General features: G+C 30.0%; 2 protein-coding genes across 4 annotated transcripts; one reads left to right on the plus strand and one right to left on the minus strand.

Annotated features, from left to right (window-relative positions):
• Positions 1 to 1,342: 1,342 nt before the first annotated feature.
• Positions 1,343 to 20,089, plus strand: LOC124949733 (glutamine synthetase 2 cytoplasmic). 3 transcript variants are annotated; one of them, XM_047495367.1, is made up of 3 exons: positions 1,343 to 1,522; positions 16,910 to 17,100; positions 17,951 to 20,089. In XM_047495367.1, the coding sequence occupies exons 2-3, from the start codon at positions 16,917 to 16,919 to the stop codon at positions 18,874 to 18,876; spliced, it is 1,110 nt and encodes a 369-aa protein (XP_047351323.1). In that variant the 5' UTR covers positions 1,343 to 1,522; positions 16,910 to 16,916; the 3' UTR covers positions 18,877 to 20,089. The 3 variants fall into 3 exon arrangements, with proteins under 3 accessions (XP_047351323.1, XP_047351324.1, XP_047351322.1); XM_047495368.1 differs by lacking the exon at positions 1,343 to 1,522 and adding an exon at positions 5,757 to 5,908; XM_047495366.1 differs by lacking the exon at positions 1,343 to 1,522 and adding an exon at positions 11,839 to 12,199.
• On the minus strand, positions 19,853 to 21,817 carry LOC124949738 (surfeit locus protein 1). Its single transcript, XM_047495378.1, has 5 exons — positions 21,483 to 21,817; positions 21,287 to 21,408; positions 20,987 to 21,178; positions 20,740 to 20,904; positions 19,853 to 20,668 (listed from the first exon to the last, which is right to left on the minus strand). Exons 1-5 carry the CDS (start codon positions 21,684 to 21,686, stop codon positions 20,455 to 20,457), a joined length of 897 nt encoding a protein of 298 aa, XP_047351334.1. The 5' UTR covers positions 21,687 to 21,817; the 3' UTR covers positions 19,853 to 20,454.
• Between the last annotated feature and the right edge of the window lie 24 nt (positions 21,818 to 21,841).

A 21,841-nucleotide genomic window follows, 5' to 3' on the forward strand; every position in this document is an offset into this window, starting at 1 on the left:
ATACAGCTTATCTGCTAATTGGAAGGAATTCAAAATTGCCGCGATGATTATAACGACTATAACCTTCAGTGATCGTATTACTATGACGACTTATAATATTTCACGCGGATTCTTTAACGATCGAACTTATATATTTTTCAGATTCTATTGCTATCAAGGTTAACTAATTATTATTACTTTCTTTTCTCTTTCGACGTGACATTATGTCAATCATAATATCTATACTTTACGACTTATTGTACATGATTTATCATATTTTTGTCATCTTCAAACATTAATGAATTCCCGCAAAAATAGAGAACCAATCAAAAAGCTTTCGATCAAAAATGTTTTATTAACAGCGATATAATTAATTACTAGAGAAAATGTTATTATTGAGAATATAAATTAATTATAATTTTATTATATATTAAAAGAAAAACAATCGATATTTTTTGTTAATTACATTCAATAAAAAAAAAAAACTTTAATAAAAATACTTTATGAAACTAGCCAATCAGAGATAAGCATGGATGAATTATCGATCGATCGATTTTTATTCTACATTTAACTATTCTACATTTAATTCGTTAAAATGTAATCATTTCTATTTAAAAAATTATAAAACTGTATGTTTGTATGTTTATTCAGAATGTGAAAATAACAAATTTATAATAATATGTTTTGCGAAGATAAAAGCGCCATTAGAAGTGGCGCTTATCCGAAACTTCATTAATCGCAAATTCATGGTCCCGCCATATTTGCATCGTAAAATTATTTCCTACTCATTCGAACCTGAATGGGTTTTAGACTTACAAAATCTTTTAGAAAGATTTATTACAAAAAAGTTAAGTTACATAAGATCACGAGTTTATTCGATGTTCCATAGACAAAAAATAATAATTCAAATTATTTTACATAAAGATCAACGAACGACGATGCGAAGTAAGTATACGTTTTCTTATAAATATTTTATTTCAACGTTGCGAACATGAAATTCTAATGCTGTCTAATATACCATGAATGTTAAATTTTTTTTCAAATGTTTAATAAATTTATGACGAAATCGAGAAGATTTTCTTCAGTGATGATAACAAAAATCTCTATATGGACGTGATAAGAAGAAGAATAACAACAACAAAATGGTATCCAAAATGATCGACGATAAGAAATTCTCTCTCGTTTCGTGATCCGTTCGTGCTTCATAAGAGAAAAGAATTTTCCGGCTGGTAACGATCCGTCGTACCGAGCGATCATGCCGGATAATCGTTTTCATCACGGAGGTGGGGAAGCTAGGCTAGCCGAAGAAGAGCGCGGGGTGTGCGACGCTTGCGCTGAAACGCTCCCCTACATAAGTTATCGCGGGCGCGCTCGTACGGCAGTATCGCAGATCGTGTTATCAGGCACAAGTTGGCTAGTTTCATCAAGAACTATCCATTGGATAGTAGAAGGAAGAACGTAAAAGACCTAGAGTGGCATTGATCAAACGTTATAAGAAGTCTTTCCAAGACGGTCCTTTTTGAACGCGTGGATTTATTTCTAAGTGAGTGCACTTTACATTCTTTTTATTTTCATTATTTTATATTAATTTATTATTTTAAGAAGTGCGATATATATATTTCTTTCCTTATTCATTATTATACTCGTAGATAATATTTTCAAACGATAGAATTGATAATTTTTTCTCTATCTTTCTTTTTTATTTAATACGATGAAAGTTGAAGGATCAACGATCGAAGTTCTATCTCAAGTTGAAAAAAGTTTAGGTTGAGAAAAATTAATGTAAGAGTTGGCGCTTAGAAAAGTTTACGTTGTAAAGTTATATGTTGTTTAGGATAGACAACATATAATAATCTTTATTTTATATATACACATACGAGGTATCAAGTTAGATAATAATTAGATGGAGAAATGATCGGTTGCATATGATCATTCGATAGTATTACATTACTGTTGGATATCCGCAGCTTCTTTTTTATTTTTTATTTTTTATTTTTTTTGAATTCTCAGATAATGCTAGATCAGATACTCGGCGATGACTTTGTTTGTCTCTCTTTATAGAATTTTTGATCTATCTGTAAAAAGATAAACCCACTTAGATCCAACTTATCTCTTTTAAAATCTTCATATTTTTATGAAAACAATTAATGTGTTCCTTATCAATTACTTAGATAATTATTTTAGAATCGTCATACTTGTTTTCACGACATAATATCAAAGCAATCTGCTGTTTAATGATTTAACTTACAAATAACTCTTTAAAATATGAATATTTCCTTATTGGTTCATATAAATATTCTTTTTTCCGTATTACGACATAACCTAATGCATGACATAAGACTTTTACCTTTAAACAATAATAATTACCGTTTTCGTGAATATAACGATCACTTGTTTTTATGTTATGCAAATACAAATGAGTCCTCATCGATAGACTTTTAGTCGTTAAGAAGAATTCCGATTCTTCGTTTGTAAAATGTTAATGATTACTTTGACAATTTCCAAGTGTTGTTTGTAAAATAATCTGATGAAACGACACAAAGACGACGGCACCGACCTACATTGCAAAAATAGAAATATCGAATCTTATGAATGTTTAACAAGCTAGCACGATATGTTCTTTTATATTTATGCTCTCTACTCCTTTCGGTAGATTTTTTATTGTTATTATTAGGGTTCATCATTCATTTCACCAAATTTTCCACGCACACTTACACGTCCCATAGATTATACTCATTTAGCACGGTGTAGGCTCAGTAATACAGTTCGTCAGTAATGATAGCCGCGATGATTATTTCGTTTCCTGTACATATGTCCGTAATCAACCGTATGACCATATTGTATTGACCAGTGAATTTTACGATAACGAGATCAATCTTATCACCAAAATATCTTTAATTGCAAATGAGTAGGAATGTTGAGAAATTAATTTTATCAAGAGGTATAAAAAACGATATACAAACATCCTATTCTCGAACACATTTATTTCTCGAGTGAAGAAATTTCTACAGAATATACAATATTTTAGTTAATGATAATGAATTGAATTATGATAAAAACGATTAAGATATTTACATTGAAAATAAGATTGTATAGAATTAATTTTTCACGTATAACATAAATATATTTACTTCGTATACTTTGTGTTCATGTAATAATAAAATTTTTTGGTAGATTTTTTATGCGTATATTTAAAATGCGTATATTTAAAAATGTATAATATTCATATAGGTTTAGTGAACGCACGTGTAGCACGATATATTTGTTGTACGCACACCTTCACTGTGCGAGAGTGCCACGATCGACAAACACGTCATCCTGTTTACTCGTTCGCTTTAAAATCTCACATGAATTAGATGGTATATCTTCTATATCGAAAAACCTGTTTACTACAAGTGGTCACGAAGACCTGATCAATAAATTTACGATTGAATTCGGAATAATTAATAATTAATTATTTCAAACGATCAGTTGACTTTCTAAACTATGGATCTCTCTTAAATCCTCGGTCTTTCTTTTAAGATCATTGAACGAACTCGCACAAATGAATACATTTATTTTTTCTGCACTTGATAGAATGAACTCGCGTTCCTTACTGCGGATCAAACAGTTTTAACAATGAATTCGATTTGTTTTCCTATGTCTCCATGACGATATAAAGCGTCCGGCATCGTCAAATCGATACACGCGACTGTTCTTTCATCATATTAGGGTCAAATCACGCGTGTCCGGTATAAGATAATACAAAAGGATTCGAGGGATCATCATTGGATTGAAGGCACAACAATTCGCGAAATTACTCTCTTGGAAGAATACATTTAGCTAAAAAGAGAGAGATAGATAGAAAAAAAAGAAAGAGAGAGAGAGAGAGAAAGAGAGAAAGAGAGAGAGAGAGAAAGAGAGAGAGAGAGAAAGAGAGAGAGAGAGAGAGAGAGAGAGAGAGAGAAAGCTTTTAAGCACTCCCATTAATTAATGAGAAAATACGATACGTGTGTGAACGACTTGGGTCGTTCCAATTTTTCAACGGTCCACGAAATTTTAACTCTGTTTAATAATGTACATGTACGATTAAGAATAACGAATAACGTATATGTATATATATATATATATATATATATATATATGTACTATGTTCATTGAACTCATATGACGTAGAATTAATTGGACTTAGTTATAATTACACACATTGTGGTTCTTATCAAAGATTATAAGCGATGAAACCATTATATCTTCATGCAAGTACTCTCGTTAAGTAGTATAACAAAACAACATTCTAACAAAGCTAAGTGTTTAAGCGATTCTCAAGTAAAGTAGAAAAAAAGGGAAATGATATCGAGCGATCTTTATGGTTGAGTCTAAAGTTTGCTTGGAATTCTTGAAAAGTAGGGTGAACGTATGGACTTTGCGACAATTCGCGGAGCTATGACAGACTCAGTTCCTTCTCAGTTATCACAAAAGTAATGTCAGTTAGTTTTAGTGTTGGTAGATTGGTGAGTGATACGTTAAAATCAATTTTAAAGAACACTCTTTAAAATAGATATTTATATCGTAGCAGTTTTTCGTGCGCTCGTTAATTCGTTCAAACAACTTGCTAATTAACACTAAGTATTCGCGAATCATTTTATTTAACATTGACGTAAGCTTTCTAACGCGTGACAAGAACTTCTTTCTCTTTCTTTCATTTGTGTAGTGATCGATCATTCACGCGAGTTGCGAGTTCACGTGATTATCCATACGAAATTAAAATAATTAGATACTTTTTATGGTACACGTATATTCGTCTTCTTTAATAAGTCCTTCATAAATATTCTTCTAAATACTTGAAATGTTCTTAGTAAATAATGACAAAGTCGTTCAAGGCTTAACTCAAGATTACGATTAAATCACTCGATAGTTTTCATACATATGTTTGATTCTTTATCTTTTTTCGAAGATTATCAAGACATCTTAAATATTTCAGATATTTCATATATATATATATATATATATATATATATATATATTTATATTTATATATATATATATTTATATATATGTATAGAGAGAGAGAAAGAGAAAGAGAGAGAGAGAGAGAGAGAGAGAGAGAGAGAGAATTGGAAATTATTAAAAAGGAATGATCGTATCAATAATGTTGTCCCACTTATATATACATATATATATATATCGTTTCCAAGCACAATGTAGGGGTCTCTGTTACGCCAGGAAGATGCACGACAAGATAATTCGTTGTACGTCGTGTAGCATAGCGGGGTGCTTTTCGCGCGAAAGTTCGTCGATATATCGTACGAAATATTCCGCGAATGATTTCGTTACAAGTTGCGGATAGACTTCCTCGTGTCTTTTCATTGATATCATTTAAAATTAATTCATTTATTACTCGTTGATTGGACCAAGCATATTAAAAGAAATTCATCTTAGCTCGTTATTAAATTTGATAAATTAGAAACGATATGATACGAGGACAAGTCACAGAATTTAAATATTTATTTAATAATAATATCGAGGTAAGATTACGTAGATAACAATCATCGTTCAAAGGTTGTTTTTAAGGTCTATATTACATATGTAAGATGTACAAAGTTCAAAATAAAGATTTTTTTATTTTATCTATCGTACAAAGGATAATACGACATAGTTTCGTTTACGGTCGACACACTCGTCATCTAGAAACCTAATTTACGTGTGGTAGACTTTTGACTCACGATCCTATTTTCGAAAGCATTATCTATACTAAACTACGCCTCTTTCGAACTCTCTTATACTCTTTCATGTCATGTATAACTTCGACGGCAGTTACCTGGCAGTCGTGCTCGGCGAAGTTACTGTATCGCACGCGTCTTTGCGTTTTCGTCTAAATGAAGTGTTCGTTTTATTGTTAACAAGTGTTACATCGTCTTACATACTATATCAGGAGTAGAATTAAACTTAGGTATTTATTTGTATTAAGTCCATTCGAGTTTTTCTCCACGAGAGTGATTTTAATTATTTAAAGTCAATTTCGCTCATGTTATATTAAGAAGTCATCGCCCACGTTTTGACAGGAAGTTTAATTAAATTTAAATATTGTATCCAAGTTAATCGATTTACCCATGTTCTTCAATTCAAGTTTATTATGAAATTCTTTTTTAAACGACTTTTTAAAGTTCGTGAAAACACCATCCAATAGCCGTGATACATTTGGATTAGACTTTGTTGATGTTTATGAGAAAAACGCGTAGGAAGAATAGCTTCCGTTTCTGTGTAAATCTTACTTTCAATATATACGTTGCACGTGTACATTTTGATCGTTGTCTTTTTTGTAATGAAGTATCATTTTTATTTTCTTTTCTATTTTCAATTCATTAATATTTATAATGACTATATTGTGATTAAAATGATTCTAATTTTATTGTATTATATAATAATAATTTAAAGATTTTTTATTATATTTCAAGCAGACAAGCACGTATAAAAAAGTATCGAATCGTATTATTGATGTCTAATTGATGTAAAACAAACTTGGCAACTTTATAGGCAGAATTCCGATCGTTCGTACTAACCAATTCGAGCGCGTTAGACGAACATACGCGTTTCTTGTGTATGTGTTTCTATTTCCGATGAAGTTAACTTGATACGTTTCTTCTAAAAAAGTCACTTATTACGTTCATTTAATTATTATCTTATTCGTTTTTATCGTTTCGTTAATGCTCCATTTTTATCGTATCATTGCTGAAAGAGAGAGAGAGAGAGAGAGAGAGGGGGAGAGAGAGAGAAAGAGAAGAAGCAAGTTTGATTAAAAGGAACAATGAATAATTGTAAACAGCTGATATAGCTCAGTTCAGGACGGGTTGCATTTATTAAGGCGTACTTCATATATTAATTTTGCGTAATCAAAACAAAAGTAAAGGCTCGATATTTCCCTAATAATAAATACAACTATTCTCTTTATTTCTTTTTATTATTAACGAACAATTAGTAATACTTATAGTACGTTCGAATAGAATTTTTTTATCTATTACAATTGCATCTCTTATTCCCATTATCTAATCATATAAATCAATATCTAATCATGTAAATTAGTCTCGTTATATACATATATATATAAAGCATTGAGTTCTTTGCGTTCCTCTTTGTTTTTATTTATCATTCGATTATGTAAGAAGAAGCGGAGTGAAGTCCTTGGCAATGAACGTTGAGGTTTTAAGAAAGAGAGGGAGAGAGAGAATGAGAAATAGAGAATTGGAGGTGGATGGTAAAGATGGTTGAAGGTAAGTGAAGAAAGGGAAGAGGAGTAGGAGGAGGCCTTGATGTTAGCCGGAAATAGTTGGCACAGAATTGCGTGTCCCTTCGCGCGCTCTCTTCTTAGCCTGTTTAGCTTTGCTAAGGTGAACAAAAAAATGCTCTTCATGCGTTCTGATGACCCTGAAAATCTTCCATTGATTTCTATCTTCTATCTTCCTCTTTCTCTTCAGTTCTTCTCATGTTCCTTGCTTTTGTGCGAAATTATGTACACGTGATCATGTAGAAAACATGTGGAAACTCGTTACACGTTCGCTAACTTCTTCGAGGTTACATCTGCCAAAAATTTGTCGATTGAAATATCAGTAATAAAATATTGCGTTGTACGAAATAATTAGATCAAAGATAGAGATGAGAAAAACATTTGGAAATTTGTTTAGAAATGTTTTCATTTCAATATTTTTATTATTTTATATACGTATACGTAAACGTTTACTATCATCATAGAATATCGATTATGATTTAATACTATCAAAATTTTTTCAAAATATAGATATTTATTCTTTTTTATAGAGAACAATAGCGAATTATAATACAACACGTCAATCAAAATAATCTTGTATCTGATTGTTATTAACGATTGCGAATTCACACAATATCTCATACGATGATACTTGCCAAAGATAGACTATCTATTTAGGTTACCAACGTATACTTTATACTCTATGGTACTTTCGATCTGAAATGAGGTGGAAAATACGGGAATATACGCATAAATCTCAAACGAAGAACGATAACGATTGAATCGTGATAATCTTTATACATCGGTGCTTTTTAATTACTCGAAACGTGATAAATAGATGAACTACGATGTATTTTTATTTTAATTTATAGTAACGTGCAAACAAAAGAATATATTAGAAATAAATTACTTTAAGCAGTGCTAAAACAACTTTTTATCATCATTCAGAATTATTAATAATTATACACATGATTTTCTGTTTTCTTAATCAAATATGTACTTTTGTAATTAAAAATACGTGAATAAGAGATACGAATGAAAATCCTTAATTATACGGTATAACTCGTTAATTCGAAGTCAAATGAATACGTAATATATATGTGCAAAGTTATGAACGGTGAAGTCGAAGTATCTCTCAAACGTTTAGTTTACAAAGTGAAAATTAAAATTTCGATCGGAACGCGTTATGTAATAAATTATACATACAATACGTTTCATGATAAAAGGAAGAAGTTCAATATATTAATTTATTCGCTTATGACGTCATTCTTGATGAAAAACCAACGGTTAGAAAAAGCAACAGCTGTTCCAGCTAATTTTCTTTGTTTTTCAATTAAACGAAAAATTTGTTATAATGCATGATCAGATAAACAGGAAAATGACATTGAAGAAATGTAACTTGTAGAATCGCTTATATGTATTTAAAAAAATAGATCCATTAGATGAATAATCTTTAAGTGACCGAATGCCCTCGATCATCATCAGAACAAATAATAAACGTTTCGTGATCGATTTCATGGCTTCCTTTCAATTTCGTTCATTCTTAGGGTATGTCACTCAGCATGTGACCCTTCATTTTGAAAGTATTCTTATAGATTAATGCCTAGAAACTATCGGAAAATTACTACGGAATGATCAATATTTTTTTTATTATCATTTCAAGTAACGAAACTTCCATTCTTACGAGATTCAATATATCAATCAAGAATGTCATTTTGACAAAAAGTTACAAATGTTCGAAATTGAAAGTACAACATTGATTTAATTTAACAACTCTTTAATCTTATCATTATCTTCTTCGTTTAAGATTTTACTTTTAACAACTTAATGTTTCTAACTTTCGAAATTTCGAAATAAATTTAACATGGATTCGATGTTTTCATTTAATAGTCATGCAAACTTTTAATTTTTTATAACTTTGAACATTTCTTGAAACATCTAATGATCAAGTTCTTTCCTCGTTCGTTCGACCAATTCTTTTCATTATCGCTAAATAAAATAAGAGAAAAAACAAGTTAATTCAATTCGATCGCCACAGATTAATACACTGCTTTTAAGGAGTTTAGTTCTTAAATGGAAGGTCTATGCAAGTACTATTTGGCCAGTCTAGGTCAGTGGAACGCTTTATCGTGTCGCAGTTTGCTTCTATTATCGCGAGATCCTAGAAAGTTTGTATTTGATGCACGAATAAACCTCCCATCGTATTATATGTAATAATGTAAGGAACCTTTATACATACATCATAAAATTATTTATCATGAATGTAATTATAGTGTACAGTAACGATAATCGTAATTTTGATAATTAAATATTATAAACGAATTTTAATTAATCGATAGAAAACTTTCGATTTATTTCATGTTCAAATCATATACAAATTTTATCTAACATACGTATTATAAAAAAATTATAAATTAAACATTACGATATTCACAGAACAATATCGTAAAATCTTAATTCATTAAGAATACAAGATCGTGTAAATAAACATCAATTAAATTTAGGAAGACAAGTATATTTCACTTGTGTGTGTGTGTGTGTATTTATTGTACATGATGAAGTAAGCGTCAAAATGAAAAAGGAAAATAACTGGTGTGTAACGATACTAATTAAACGTTCCTTTATCAACTCTTATATTTTTCATGCATCACATGATAATATTGAATGATTATAATAATAGTGAATAATAGTAGTAGTGAAAAATTAATAATATTTACAATACTCATCATATAAATTCGTCGACAAAAATTCTTTTTTTTCTTCTATAAGATATAGTACTCTACATTTCAATATTACGTGTCTCTTATTTATTTTAATTTTTAATCTAACTTTTTAATCTACGAAAGAGATCTGTTTATAAAATACAAATTTCCTGAGTGCCAAAGATTTTAAGTTATTTATTACTTATTTTTTTATCTCTCTTTTTCTTTGTATTTAAAGAAATGATAAGAAGGTCAAAGATATATAATGAAGGACTGAGTAATCACAAGATTTCTGTAAGCGAACTTTAGCGTACGTAATATTATTTATAAGTTATATTATTAATAATATCGCTAATAATTTTTAACTGAGATTTGTTACAATGTTAAAAGTCTTTATACCATGTCGACTTCTTACTGATAATGATATTGATATGAAGTACGTGCTCATCGAAGCGTCGATTATTTAATCGAGGATACCTGATAGGTAAAATTTACACGCTCACGTTACTGCATATTGGTTAATCGAGAAGTTCGAATTCTTGAGAAAAGAGAAAGTTAAAAAAGTAGAACTGAGAACGTTAGTAAGATATATATGTCTTTTTATCTTGCTCAAGAAGATAGTGATAAACGAGGGAAAAAGAAAGAAATAAAAAGAACAGTTATCTTTTCTTTTCTTTTTTATCTTATTCGAAACAAAAATAAAATAAAATCAAAAAGATTATTTTAAAAACAGCGACTAATTTATTATAAATAATTATTGATTAACTTGAGTAATAAATGTAACTATTATCCAAATATGTAATCATCACGATGACAGAACGATATTGATCATACTCATTGTAAGAAAGTGAAACTTTTATTCTATTTTAGTTCTAACTTTAACTCTAACTTTAACTCTAACTTGATAACTCATTTCCGTCGATTATGCGATCCGTGACCATTAGAACTAAAGCTTTTCAGTTTATCCATTTTTAAGATAAAGTTCTGTGATAACATTGACAGCAGTCGGAACGTCTGTTTTTCTCAATAATTTTTGATTTTTATGGTTACACTAATTTCATTATTGATTCTTATCTGAAGACTTTCTTTTCTTCTTTTCTTTTGACAATTCATTTTCAATTGACCTAACGAATATGATATAAAATTTCAAAGAGAAAAAGGAAGAAAAAGAGAGAGAAAGAAAGAGCTAAAAACTTATATAAATCTTCTTCTAGCCACGTAAAATATAAAAATCTATTTTTCAGCTTTATATTTCTCATTTACTTGTCCTCATAGCCAATTAGAATGGGAATGGTTACATAGAATCGTGATTAATTAATATGCCATTAACTTCAACAGATGCTTTTATCAATAGTATTGATAAAATATATCTCAATCTTATTAACACATTCCGTTACTTGTAAAAATATCTAGTTGTCGATTAAAAATAATCAGATGTAAAATAGCTAGGTAATTCGCGAAGAGGTACGAATCTTTTCGATGAACAAACATCTATTAGTTTAGCCATAGAGTTAAATTCATTATCTAATATTTATTGTTCATAAAATGAATCAATAGAACGATCATGTTATTCAAATATTAAAGTGATTCATTGTGCGTATATATATGCATGCGTGTGTGTGTGTGTATATGTAATTACATTAACAAGAACAGTAAAAGGACAGACAAATAAATAAATAAATAGATAAAAAAAAGAGAGATGATTCAAAAGAAAGAGTAAGAATATCGACTAGAAGACTTTTGTTTACAAAAGGGTCAAAGCTTTGAAAATTTACATGAAAACAAAATAGTAATAGTATGCTATATGGTACTGAAAGTCGAACCAAGCGAAAAAGAAGAAAGAGAAAGAAAGAGAAAGATAAGAGAGGGGGTACCCATATAAAAGGTACCACTCTTTCTCTTCCACCGCCAGTAGAGAGTACGTTGCTCTCACCGTTCTCGACAGGATTTTTCTTTCTCTAACCGATTAATACTTTCTCCTTTTTTTATTGTTTACTACATCGTTTCTCTTCTCTCTTCTTTCTCAAGCCCAAGAGAGGAAAAAAGAAAGTCCGAACAAAGATCATTTATCCTTTACCCAAAATCTCGTGATAATCAGAAAAATTTAAGAATAAGTAAGATTCATACTTGTTCAATAAAAACAAAAAGAAAAGAAAAACAAACAAACGGTCAGAAAAATGAGCTCGAATATGTTCGTGAAGATTTGCGGTAGCATGATTCTGCGATCGGTCACAACTGGTCAAAAGCAGAAATGGATCACCATCAGCAGGTGTATCAGGTTGGTTAACTTTTTATTTTTTCGCTGAAGAATTTGAAGAACATCTTCGTTTCGTCTTTTTCGTATATTTTATTCGAGAAAGATAATACGTTCTTAAGAAATTTCATTGTCCTCGAGGATTCCTTAAAATTTTTTCATCAGGTACGATTAATTGAGACGTAATAGGTATGTTTTTACAAATAGATTGATTTTTATCAACAACAAAATTTCTTTGACTTAATAAAACAAGCAAATGCTAATCAAAAAATTTTCTTAGATTGTTATTTAGCAAAATATTTAAATGACAATCAGTTTGTCGAGTGAACGTCTGACTTGAATACGATGGCCTTGGTGCATTGAATTTTAGATAAAGCATTTGCCATTGTATGTAATACGTATATACACATACATATAAGTATAAGAGTGCATAAGGTATAAGATACAATTTTTGAGCCGTGAAAAACTTAAAAATCGGTCAGTTATTCTTGTACATTTGTATGTCGAAATAAGATTCAAATTTAGAACGTTGTAGGCGAAAAAAGGAGGAGAGAGAGGAAGAGAAAAAGTATAAACTATCATGCGAAACATGTGTTTAGTTATTTCAGAGATCGACTCATGATCGCAGCGTGATGGAATATATTATTTATTATTATCAAATAAAAGGTCAAACGTACTTATTAAACAATTTATGAATGAATTTAATAAAGATTTACGTAGATATTTATGTTTCTTTTTAACTAAATATTATTATAAAGATTTTTCTCTATTTTTTTCTTTATCGATCACTCGACTGATTGATTTAAGACCTTGAAGACAGATCAAACGATTCAGTTTTGAGAGCATTTTCTCTTCTTTTCTCATGCAACTTTCTATATAAGAAGCCTTCCTGCTAACTAAAAACCGGTAAATTATACCTTTGATCTCGTCTGACCTTATTGAGCAGAACCTATACACCACGTGTATAGATTCCACGTACGTTATTTCTTTGTTCTTATAAATGATAGAATCTTATTGAAAAATTATTATTAAGGAAACTTCCCATCGAGATTTGTCTTCCCACCCGTTTGTCTTTCCATATCTTTTCGTAGAAAAATAAAAAAGAAAAAAAAGATTTTTAAATCGAATCGTTTTTTCTTATAATTATAGACATCATCAGACAACGAAGTTAATAAAAATTGTCCAGAACGAATGGCTAATTTAGTCGATTCTGTTCTTTTTTTTCTTTTTCTTTCGATTTTCAACGAAACATCTAAAATCGTCGAGAGCGAGTAAAATTCAAGAAACAAAGGAGCGACATTATCGTTTCTCTTGTGTTTCTTTGTGGGATAGAAGAATAATAACAGCGAAATAGACGTTGTAATTAACGTAACGAATTCTTCGTCGTTATTCTATTTAACGAGATATGTAAATTCGTTCTATAACATTTTTACGTATATATACGTAGAAACATGTCGTTAGGAAACTTTTCACAAATCTCGATATTTCGGTGATCGATTTTGTTTACACTCATCGATCATACGAGATCGACGTTGTTATATTTTATAATATATATTACCGTTATATTTTAATAGTATATATGTATCTATTGCATATTGTATATTAAAAACCTTGAATAAGAATATCAGCTAACGAAAGAGGATAATACGCACATATGTATATATATATATACCTATAGATAAGTGGCCATTTAATCTCGTTAATGTCGTCATTATTATATTAAACAGAAAGGACTAAGAGGCGTTACTAAAAAAAAGATTAGAAACTTAGAGCTCTAACATGTGAGAAAGAGAGACTGAAAAAATGATTTCTGATGATCCTCCCGAGTTCAAAGCAAAGTGCATTAACCTTACAATTTATTTTCACCATTTGGCTTTTATTACGTCCAGACAATGGGGCAACTAAATTATTTATTTATTTATGTATACGCATATATACATACAATATATGTATATATATTCTAACGTTTCCAACAAGTGCCAGTAATACACGCAAAAAAATATAAAGATCATCTCAATTTGTCCTTCGGATGGAAAAATCGCTCAAGGACGTCGAAGCAAAGGACACAGTGCAAGTTGTTTATAAATCTAACAACGAGCTGTCTCGAAAATCATCAATATAATCGATATAATCGAGGTCGTCCGTGTCGTAATTACGATTTATACATATGCATCTACATAAGCATTTCAATAAGTCACTAGCAGTACTTATTCGCAAAGTTATTTTCAAAATTATCGTAGTCGTTATAATTGTTATCATTATAAATATTATTATCAATATTATTATCGAGAAGAAGAAAAAAGAACAATTTTGATGAAACTTTAAAAGATTTGGACTCAAACTTTCAAACCCAAATTAAAATTATAAAATATTTTCTGACATTAACAGCATGGTTTCTTTTCGTTTCTTTAATAGCGTTATTAATATTTCAACAATGACGAAAATTTCTCGTATCGTTTCTCATATGATAAAATAACGATAAGAATGGAGCAATCCTCTCGTATCTCCTTTTAAGAACCAAATTCGTTTCGAAAGGAACGCAATCGCGTGCAAGAAGTACAAATTACATATAAACGAACATTCATTTTGATTTTTTGGAGCAATCTGCAATCACGCGAGACAAATCAGAAGATCGATACGAACAAAAAAATTAATTCTAAGAAAAAAACAAATAATAAAAAAACATAACGTGATCGTTAATTATACTTTAATATAAGAAAGAAGAAAAAAGAAAAAAATACATATTTTCATTAGTTTTATTTTCCTTTTTTATTCTATATTTTATTTATTGATTCATACTATACGGTTCTTCGTCGTCTTTTCCTCGAAATGATTCGCATATTTCCGGTTATATTATTAAAATTAAAAAACAAGAATATATATATATATATATATATTATTATATAATATATATATTCTTATTATGAATATATATATATATATATATGCGTACAAACATAGACAATGTAAATCAAAAAGAATAAATAAGGACATAAAAAAAATAGTAATTAATAAATTAAATATCTAACATCATTGAAGTTAATTATTGTAAATCGTATTTAATATTTTTTTCGATGGAAAATTAACTATAATTCGACTCATTTAATGACGATTAATAGCAATTCAATAATTGTGCTTTCGTCAAGCATTTTTCAAGCGATTATTTATTATTGTACACAATTTTATTATTGTACAACAATTATAACTTGTCTCTCTCTTTCTCTCTCCATGTTTCTATCTCTTTTTTCGATTTATTTCATTATGGGACAGGAGAGAGCGTCAAAATTTTCCATTCACATACATACACACACACATACATACATTACATCCTTATTTTCATCGTGTGGACCTTCTCATGTATTCAAAAGAGTCATTGCTCTTTCTCTTTCTCTTTCGATCATCTCCCTTCTCATACCATGAAACTTCTTTTATGGTATCGATTAAAGACCGTAAAAAAGGAGTGGAAATTTTTTTCAACGTCCACCCAAAAGAACAATACCTAAATGATTTTAAATAATGATTACGAATAGAAACCATTTTAAAGAATAAATTTTAAATATTTCTTTTTACGTATTTGATCTAGTATTCAAATGATTTCAAAACAATCACTTTTGAAATAAATAATTATGAATGATTTTAATAAACGATTTAGGAGATACAATTGCAACAAAATTTTAAAGAATAATTTTGGTTTCGAATTAGAACGAATGACATCAGTTCATCATTCGTGGTAGGATCATCGTCGTAGTAGGATTGTGCTTTCACGCACGAATCGCGTGGTACACGCATGAAACGTGGGCGCACCTATCTTTTCGTGCCGCCCAAGGATAAATAAAGAGCTTCTCTTTTTTTCTTCTTCAATCTTCTTCTTCCTCTCTCTCTTTCTTCTCTGTCTGAGTCTCCCGTACCAACTGCATCATCGTGGATGCACGAGCTTACGTCGTGGACGATGGATGTGCAACAAGTCGTACGTTATTTCCATCAGACGGCAGCACCATCGCATTACTTTTTTTCTCTGTTTTTAAAGTGAACTTCACTTTTAGTAGTGAAACATTTTATTACTACTACCTTTTAGATCTGAAGCATTTCAAATCTCTACAAATCTACATACATATGTGACAAAAAATTCTAATTACTTTAAATATAATTCGAAATTTGAAACTCTTGATAAGTTTGGAGTCTTTCGTTATTTTCGTTATTCTAGCTATAATGGATTCACATATCAAGGCAGGAAATAATATAATACTTATCAAAAAAATGATAGATTAAAACATCATTTTAAATAAAATCTTGTTACGAAATATATATAAAAATATTATTACTTATTTAACTTTAAATATATTATATATATTCTACAATAACGAACTAAAGTAACAATATTGTGAATTTATGATAGAACATGAAAAGGAATTGTCTCATTTCGTTGTTTTATCGCTTTTCGATATTATCTCTTTAACGAGAAAAAGGAGGAGAATAGGATCGATTCAGGTGGCAAAGTCTATTCTTGAAACAAGTGCAGCAATAATGCACGATTACGTTTCTTGTCCTCGTCAATACTTTATCATTGTTGATTGATGGGGAACATACATCGTTAGCTTAAACGTTCGACGGCCCAAGCTTAAGATATTTTGACATGCTCAGAAAATTTCCGATAATCTCTGATAGGATCTCATCGATATTCGATGTCCTTCATAACGATTTACGTTTAACATATTCTTTTTATATGTATTACAGCACCACAATGTCGCGTACTATATTAAAAGATTCGCCGAATGCAGCTTTGGACAAGACTATACTAAACAAATATCTCGACCTGCCGCAACCGGATAATGCAATTCAAGCAAGATACATTTGGATCGATGGTACAGGCGAAGGTTTAAGATCTAAAACCCGAACTTTGGACTTCGTACCAAAACATCCTTCTGGTTGGTATTTTAGAAAATTCATGAAGTTTTCGTATCAGAATCGTCCTCACGGTGTATGAATTTTAAATTACGCAAGAATACCAGATATAATAATAAAAATAGATCTACATCGTCAGATAACTTATTTGAAAAGACTTTATGTATTTTTTTTTAATAACTCTCATTGAACGAAGTTGTCTTAGAAATTGAATTATATTAAGAAGTGGAATAAGATTATTTAATTTGTTAACATTAGTAAAGAGTCCAATAGTAACGAACACTAAAGTAGTAATAACCAACAAGAGTTTATTGAATTATCTTAAAAATGACATAATCGATTCATATTCCAATCACAAGAAAATAAACAAATTTACATTTTATGTTAATTAAATTCGCGTAAGTGATGCAGATAACGCAACTCTGTCGTTTGTTTTTATTTTTGTCCTTGACTGCAAACTACGACAGAGGTCACAAGTTACCCATCATAACGAGACTAATGTAGAATCACAATGAGGGTGTATAATTGTGCATGCCACATCCGTTCGAATTTCATTCAATTCTCTTACGTTAGGAGCAATTTGCGTAGTAGCAAAATGATAAATCGCTATCTTTTCTACTTGATCAGATCGATGTAAAAAAAAGATAAGAGTATCACAACATATACAAGATTAAAATCGAAAGAAATTTTAAAAATATCTTATCAATAATTTAACAACGAACATAAAATTTTAACGGTGATAAAAATACAAATTAAGAAATATACGATCGATAGTACAATTATTACTTTTTAATATAGATAAAAATTATCTTTATATAACTCTTGAGATTTCCTCTATCGATAATGATATTAATAAGATACATTTTCTTATAGAACTACCAACGTGGACTTATGATGGTAGCTCAACGTATCAGGCAGAAGGAAGCAATAGCGAGATATATCTTTACCCTATAGCAATTTACAACGATCCATTCCGACGTGGTAACAACAAGCTGATCCTCTGCGATACCTATACTAGCGATAAAACTCCAACGAAAACAAACGAACGCTACAAATGTAATCAGGCGATGGAAGCAGTTAAAGACGAGGATCCTTGGTTTGGTATCGAACAGGAATACACCCTTTTAGACTTTGATGGAAAGCCTCTAGGCTGGCCTAAAAACGGTTTTCCAGGTCCCCAAGGTCCATATTATTGCGGTGTTGGCGCAAACAAAGTCATAGGTCGTGAGATCGTTGAGGCTCATTACAGAGCATGCATTTACGCCGGTGTTAAGATCGCCGGAACGAATGCCGAAGTGATGCCCTCCCAATGGGAATTCCAAGTAGGTCCATGCAATGGTATAAGCGCTGGCGATGATCTTTGGATCGCAAGATTCATTCTTCATTACGTTGCTGAAGAATACGGTGTGATTGTAACTCTTGATCCGAAACCGGTCGATGGCCATTGGAACGGAGCCGGAGCTCACACGAACTTCTCTACAAAATCTATGCGTAAAGAGAATGGTATCTCAGAGATCGAGAAGGCCATTGATAAGCTCAGCAAACAACACCTCAGACACATTCAAGCCTACGATCCACGTGGAGGAAAGGATAACGAGCGCAGATTGACCGGCAAATGCGAAACCAGCAGCATTCACGATTTTAGCGCTGGCGTAGCCAATCGTAACGTCAGTATTCGTATACCTCGTGGTGTAGCCGAAGAAAAGAAGGGTTATCTTGAGGATAGAAGACCCAGCAGTAATTGCGATCCTTACTCTGTATGCAATGCTCTTGTACGCACTTGCATTCTCAACGAATAAACCGAGGACTTCAATATACTTTTAATACTCTCCTACTCCTTGTAGATGTTACACGCACTTGGTTTGGTAAAACAGTTCTTAGCTAGTAGTAAAATAGAATTGTGAAAAATTTAAAGAAAGAACGATAGTCGGTATTACATGCTTCAAAGAATAGTTTCGATCGAACGGTCTAAAGGAATATCATCTACGAATTTTTATAAGAATTTTATTAGGCATATACTTCTTCTTTAGTAAGTGTAACTTCTTTTTGAAGAACGGATTAGGGGTAAGAATCAATCCTTCATCGATAACATCTGCACAACGAGGTGGGCTGTTGAATAGAATAGAAATTTTATTAACTTTCTGACTTCTACGTTGTAGAAAAGAAAAGAAAAAAAAAACAGAAAAGTGAATTTATTTGAAATTCACGTGTATTATATATAAATACGAATAAAATCTACGTGAACGATAAGGTATAGTAAAAAATAAACATAATCAAATTTACTCAAATATTAATTTTGCGTTGTATTGCGTAATCATAAAAAATTATTATGATTATTGTATCTTATATCTGGATACGTAAGAAAATTTATTTCATGAATTATATATCTTGCACGAGAGAATTATTTATTCCTTTCGTATTAATATTTAAATTAATATTGGTATAATCAATTGCGACAATAAAACGAAAGCTTTTCGTTCGAAACAATCGTATGATCGGTACGATTAATATGCCGGTGTGTTTCATTACCACTGGCACGACAACGTTAAGTTTGATGCCTTTTCCATTATATCAGTAATCATATCTCTCACAAGATTTGCTATGCGGCCGCAGAGTATCATACATTTAGATAACGATAAATGGGTTATAAAGGTGTTCCTTTTATCTAATTATATTGACGTGTTTACAAGTGGGTCCTGCGTTCATCGTCATTTAATTATTAATGATATATCGCTCTATTTTATTATAATATTACATAAAAGAATGTACACACTATTGATGTAATTTGTATATTGTATATTTTCATATTTGTATAAAGATATTTTCTATGCTCATTCGTTAATGTACTATATACTACTGTTAGCAGTTTTGCTGATAATGATCGCTATTATCGCTGTTATTGTTGTTATATATATGGGAAATAATGTTTCTGGGAGCAATTAATATCCTCCTATAAATGGAGTACTCACTTGTTGCGTTATAAAATAAAGAAATCTATGATTATAAGTTAAATACTCGTTCATTTTATTAAATATCTTATTAAAAATAAGATAATAAAAAATATTTTGTAATGAACAAATAAATTATATCTAAATTATATAAGTTATAATACAAAAAAATATATACATATAATTGTGTCATGAAATTACATTTTATATCTTCGATTAAAAATCGATATACCATTTACTTATTATTATTATCACATAAAACGAAAACGCAAAGACATCAGTCAAATAGTGCATGCTATAATATAGAAGGAGTTTCATTAAATTGTGATAGGTATTCATGGCAAAAAATTTTACATGCGTTGCATTTATTATATATGCATAATGTACAAATACAAGTTTTCATCATTAATACCTTTAAACTTGTGCTAATTAAGCCAATGGTAGCTTCTTTATAAAAATTTTATACCACATGGTTGCAGTACATAAGGAGAGAGTATACCAAGTAACCATATAAGAAAAATGTTCATTTCGTAATGTAATTCTAGTTTGACAACTAAGTGGTCCCTCAGGAGGATCTTTTACGGACCATAAGTCAATAAATATAGGTGAAGTATCAGCCATCTTGGCCATAGCTGTTACGTCTCTAAAAAATCATGCTTATATAAGTATATAAGGTAGTTTTTTCTATAATAAACAAAATAATTTTTAATTTACCTATAATACCATATTCCATGTTTAGGTTTATTTGAAGGATTAAAAGCTGGTCTAGATTCTTCTTTTCTTACAATACCATTAATTTCAATAGTATCTTCAATTTTACTAAGTGGCAAATTTTTTGCTTTTTCAGATATCCAACCACGATTTACTAAGATTGTTAAACTAGAACAATTAAACATTTATAGAAAGTGGTTTATATAAAATTATATACTTAAACATCTTTCATAGATTCAAATATACATACTCTTGATTTTCTACCTTAAATGGTGTGATAACATTCCATCCATTAGTATTTCTTCTACTAAATAGATTTCCTGTGTCCGTAGCGATATTATGATGAATTACAGATCTAGGCCCAACAAGAAATTCCTTTTCGTGTAAAAATTTACCCTTTACTTTTACAGTATAATATTCCAAAGAGTCCAGTTGATTGATACTGAAAAATTAATGTTATATTCACACATACTAATTGATCAATTTTTGATAAAAAAGATATATTTGTTTTATTATAATTATTATATTTTTATATCTATATTGTAATTACTTCTCTACTAAATCAATAGGTTCAGCATTTATTCGAGTTTGTAAATCCTCTATTAATTTTAACTTCCATTGACGTCTTTGTAATTGCCATGTACCAAGAAAAAATGTTGAAATTGGTACAACCTTAAATTCATTGTACTATGAGTTTTTTATTTGTGGATTATAATAAAAGAAAATATATTTATTATATTACTCACCAGCAAAAAGTATCCATATATATTAATAGATTTTTTAGCATTTCGCCTGATTTCATATAGAGTGGGATTGGTTGTTTTTGATCTTATTAAATGTATTTTAATATTATTACATAATAATAATTTGCTTTTATTTTTATATTGACAGTGATTAATTAAGATCCTATGTGGTAAGTTTGAAAAATTTTTAATAAATGGTAAATTCATTGTCGTTCATTTCTCTATAATCTGTACTCTAAATATTCATCAATATAGGTTATATTGAATTTACACTGCTGATAACACAATTTTATTATTATCACATTTTATGAAGTGTCAGGCGATCACTATCGATATTTCAAAATATCCTAGGAAAATCTTTT

Source organism: Vespa velutina, chromosome 6 (assembly GCF_912470025.1).
Source record: "Vespa velutina chromosome 6, iVesVel2.1, whole genome shotgun sequence".
NCBI lineage: Eukaryota > Metazoa > Arthropoda > Insecta > Hymenoptera > Vespidae > Vespa > Vespa velutina.

What these genes read in the sequence shown, in the direction of transcription:
- LOC124949733 (XM_047495366.1), top strand. Translation starts at nt 12,099, where the DNA reads ATGAGCTCGAATATGTTCGTGAAGATTTGCGGTAGCATGATTCTGCGA. An exon ending in ACCATCAGCAGGTGTATCAG is followed by an intron (nt 12,200 to 16,909) that starts GTTGGTTAACTT and finishes TATGTATTACAG; the next exon opens with CACCACAATGTCGCGTACTA. An exon ending in CGTACCAAAACATCCTTCTG is followed by an intron (nt 17,101 to 17,950) that starts GTTGGTATTTTA and finishes ATTTTCTTATAG; the next exon opens with AACTACCAACGTGGACTTAT.
- LOC124949738 (XM_047495378.1), bottom strand. Translation starts at nt 21,686, where the DNA reads ATGAATTTACCATTTATTAAAAATTTTTCAAACTTACCACATAGGATC. An exon ending in TTTAAGGTAGAAAATCAAGA is followed by an intron (nt 20,905 to 20,986) that starts GTATGTATATTT and finishes TAATTGTTCTAG; the next exon opens with TTTAACAATCTTAGTAAATC. An exon ending in CATGGAATATGGTATTATAG is followed by an intron (nt 20,669 to 20,739) that starts GTAAATTAAAAA and finishes ATGATTTTTTAG; the next exon opens with AGACGTAACAGCTATGGCCA.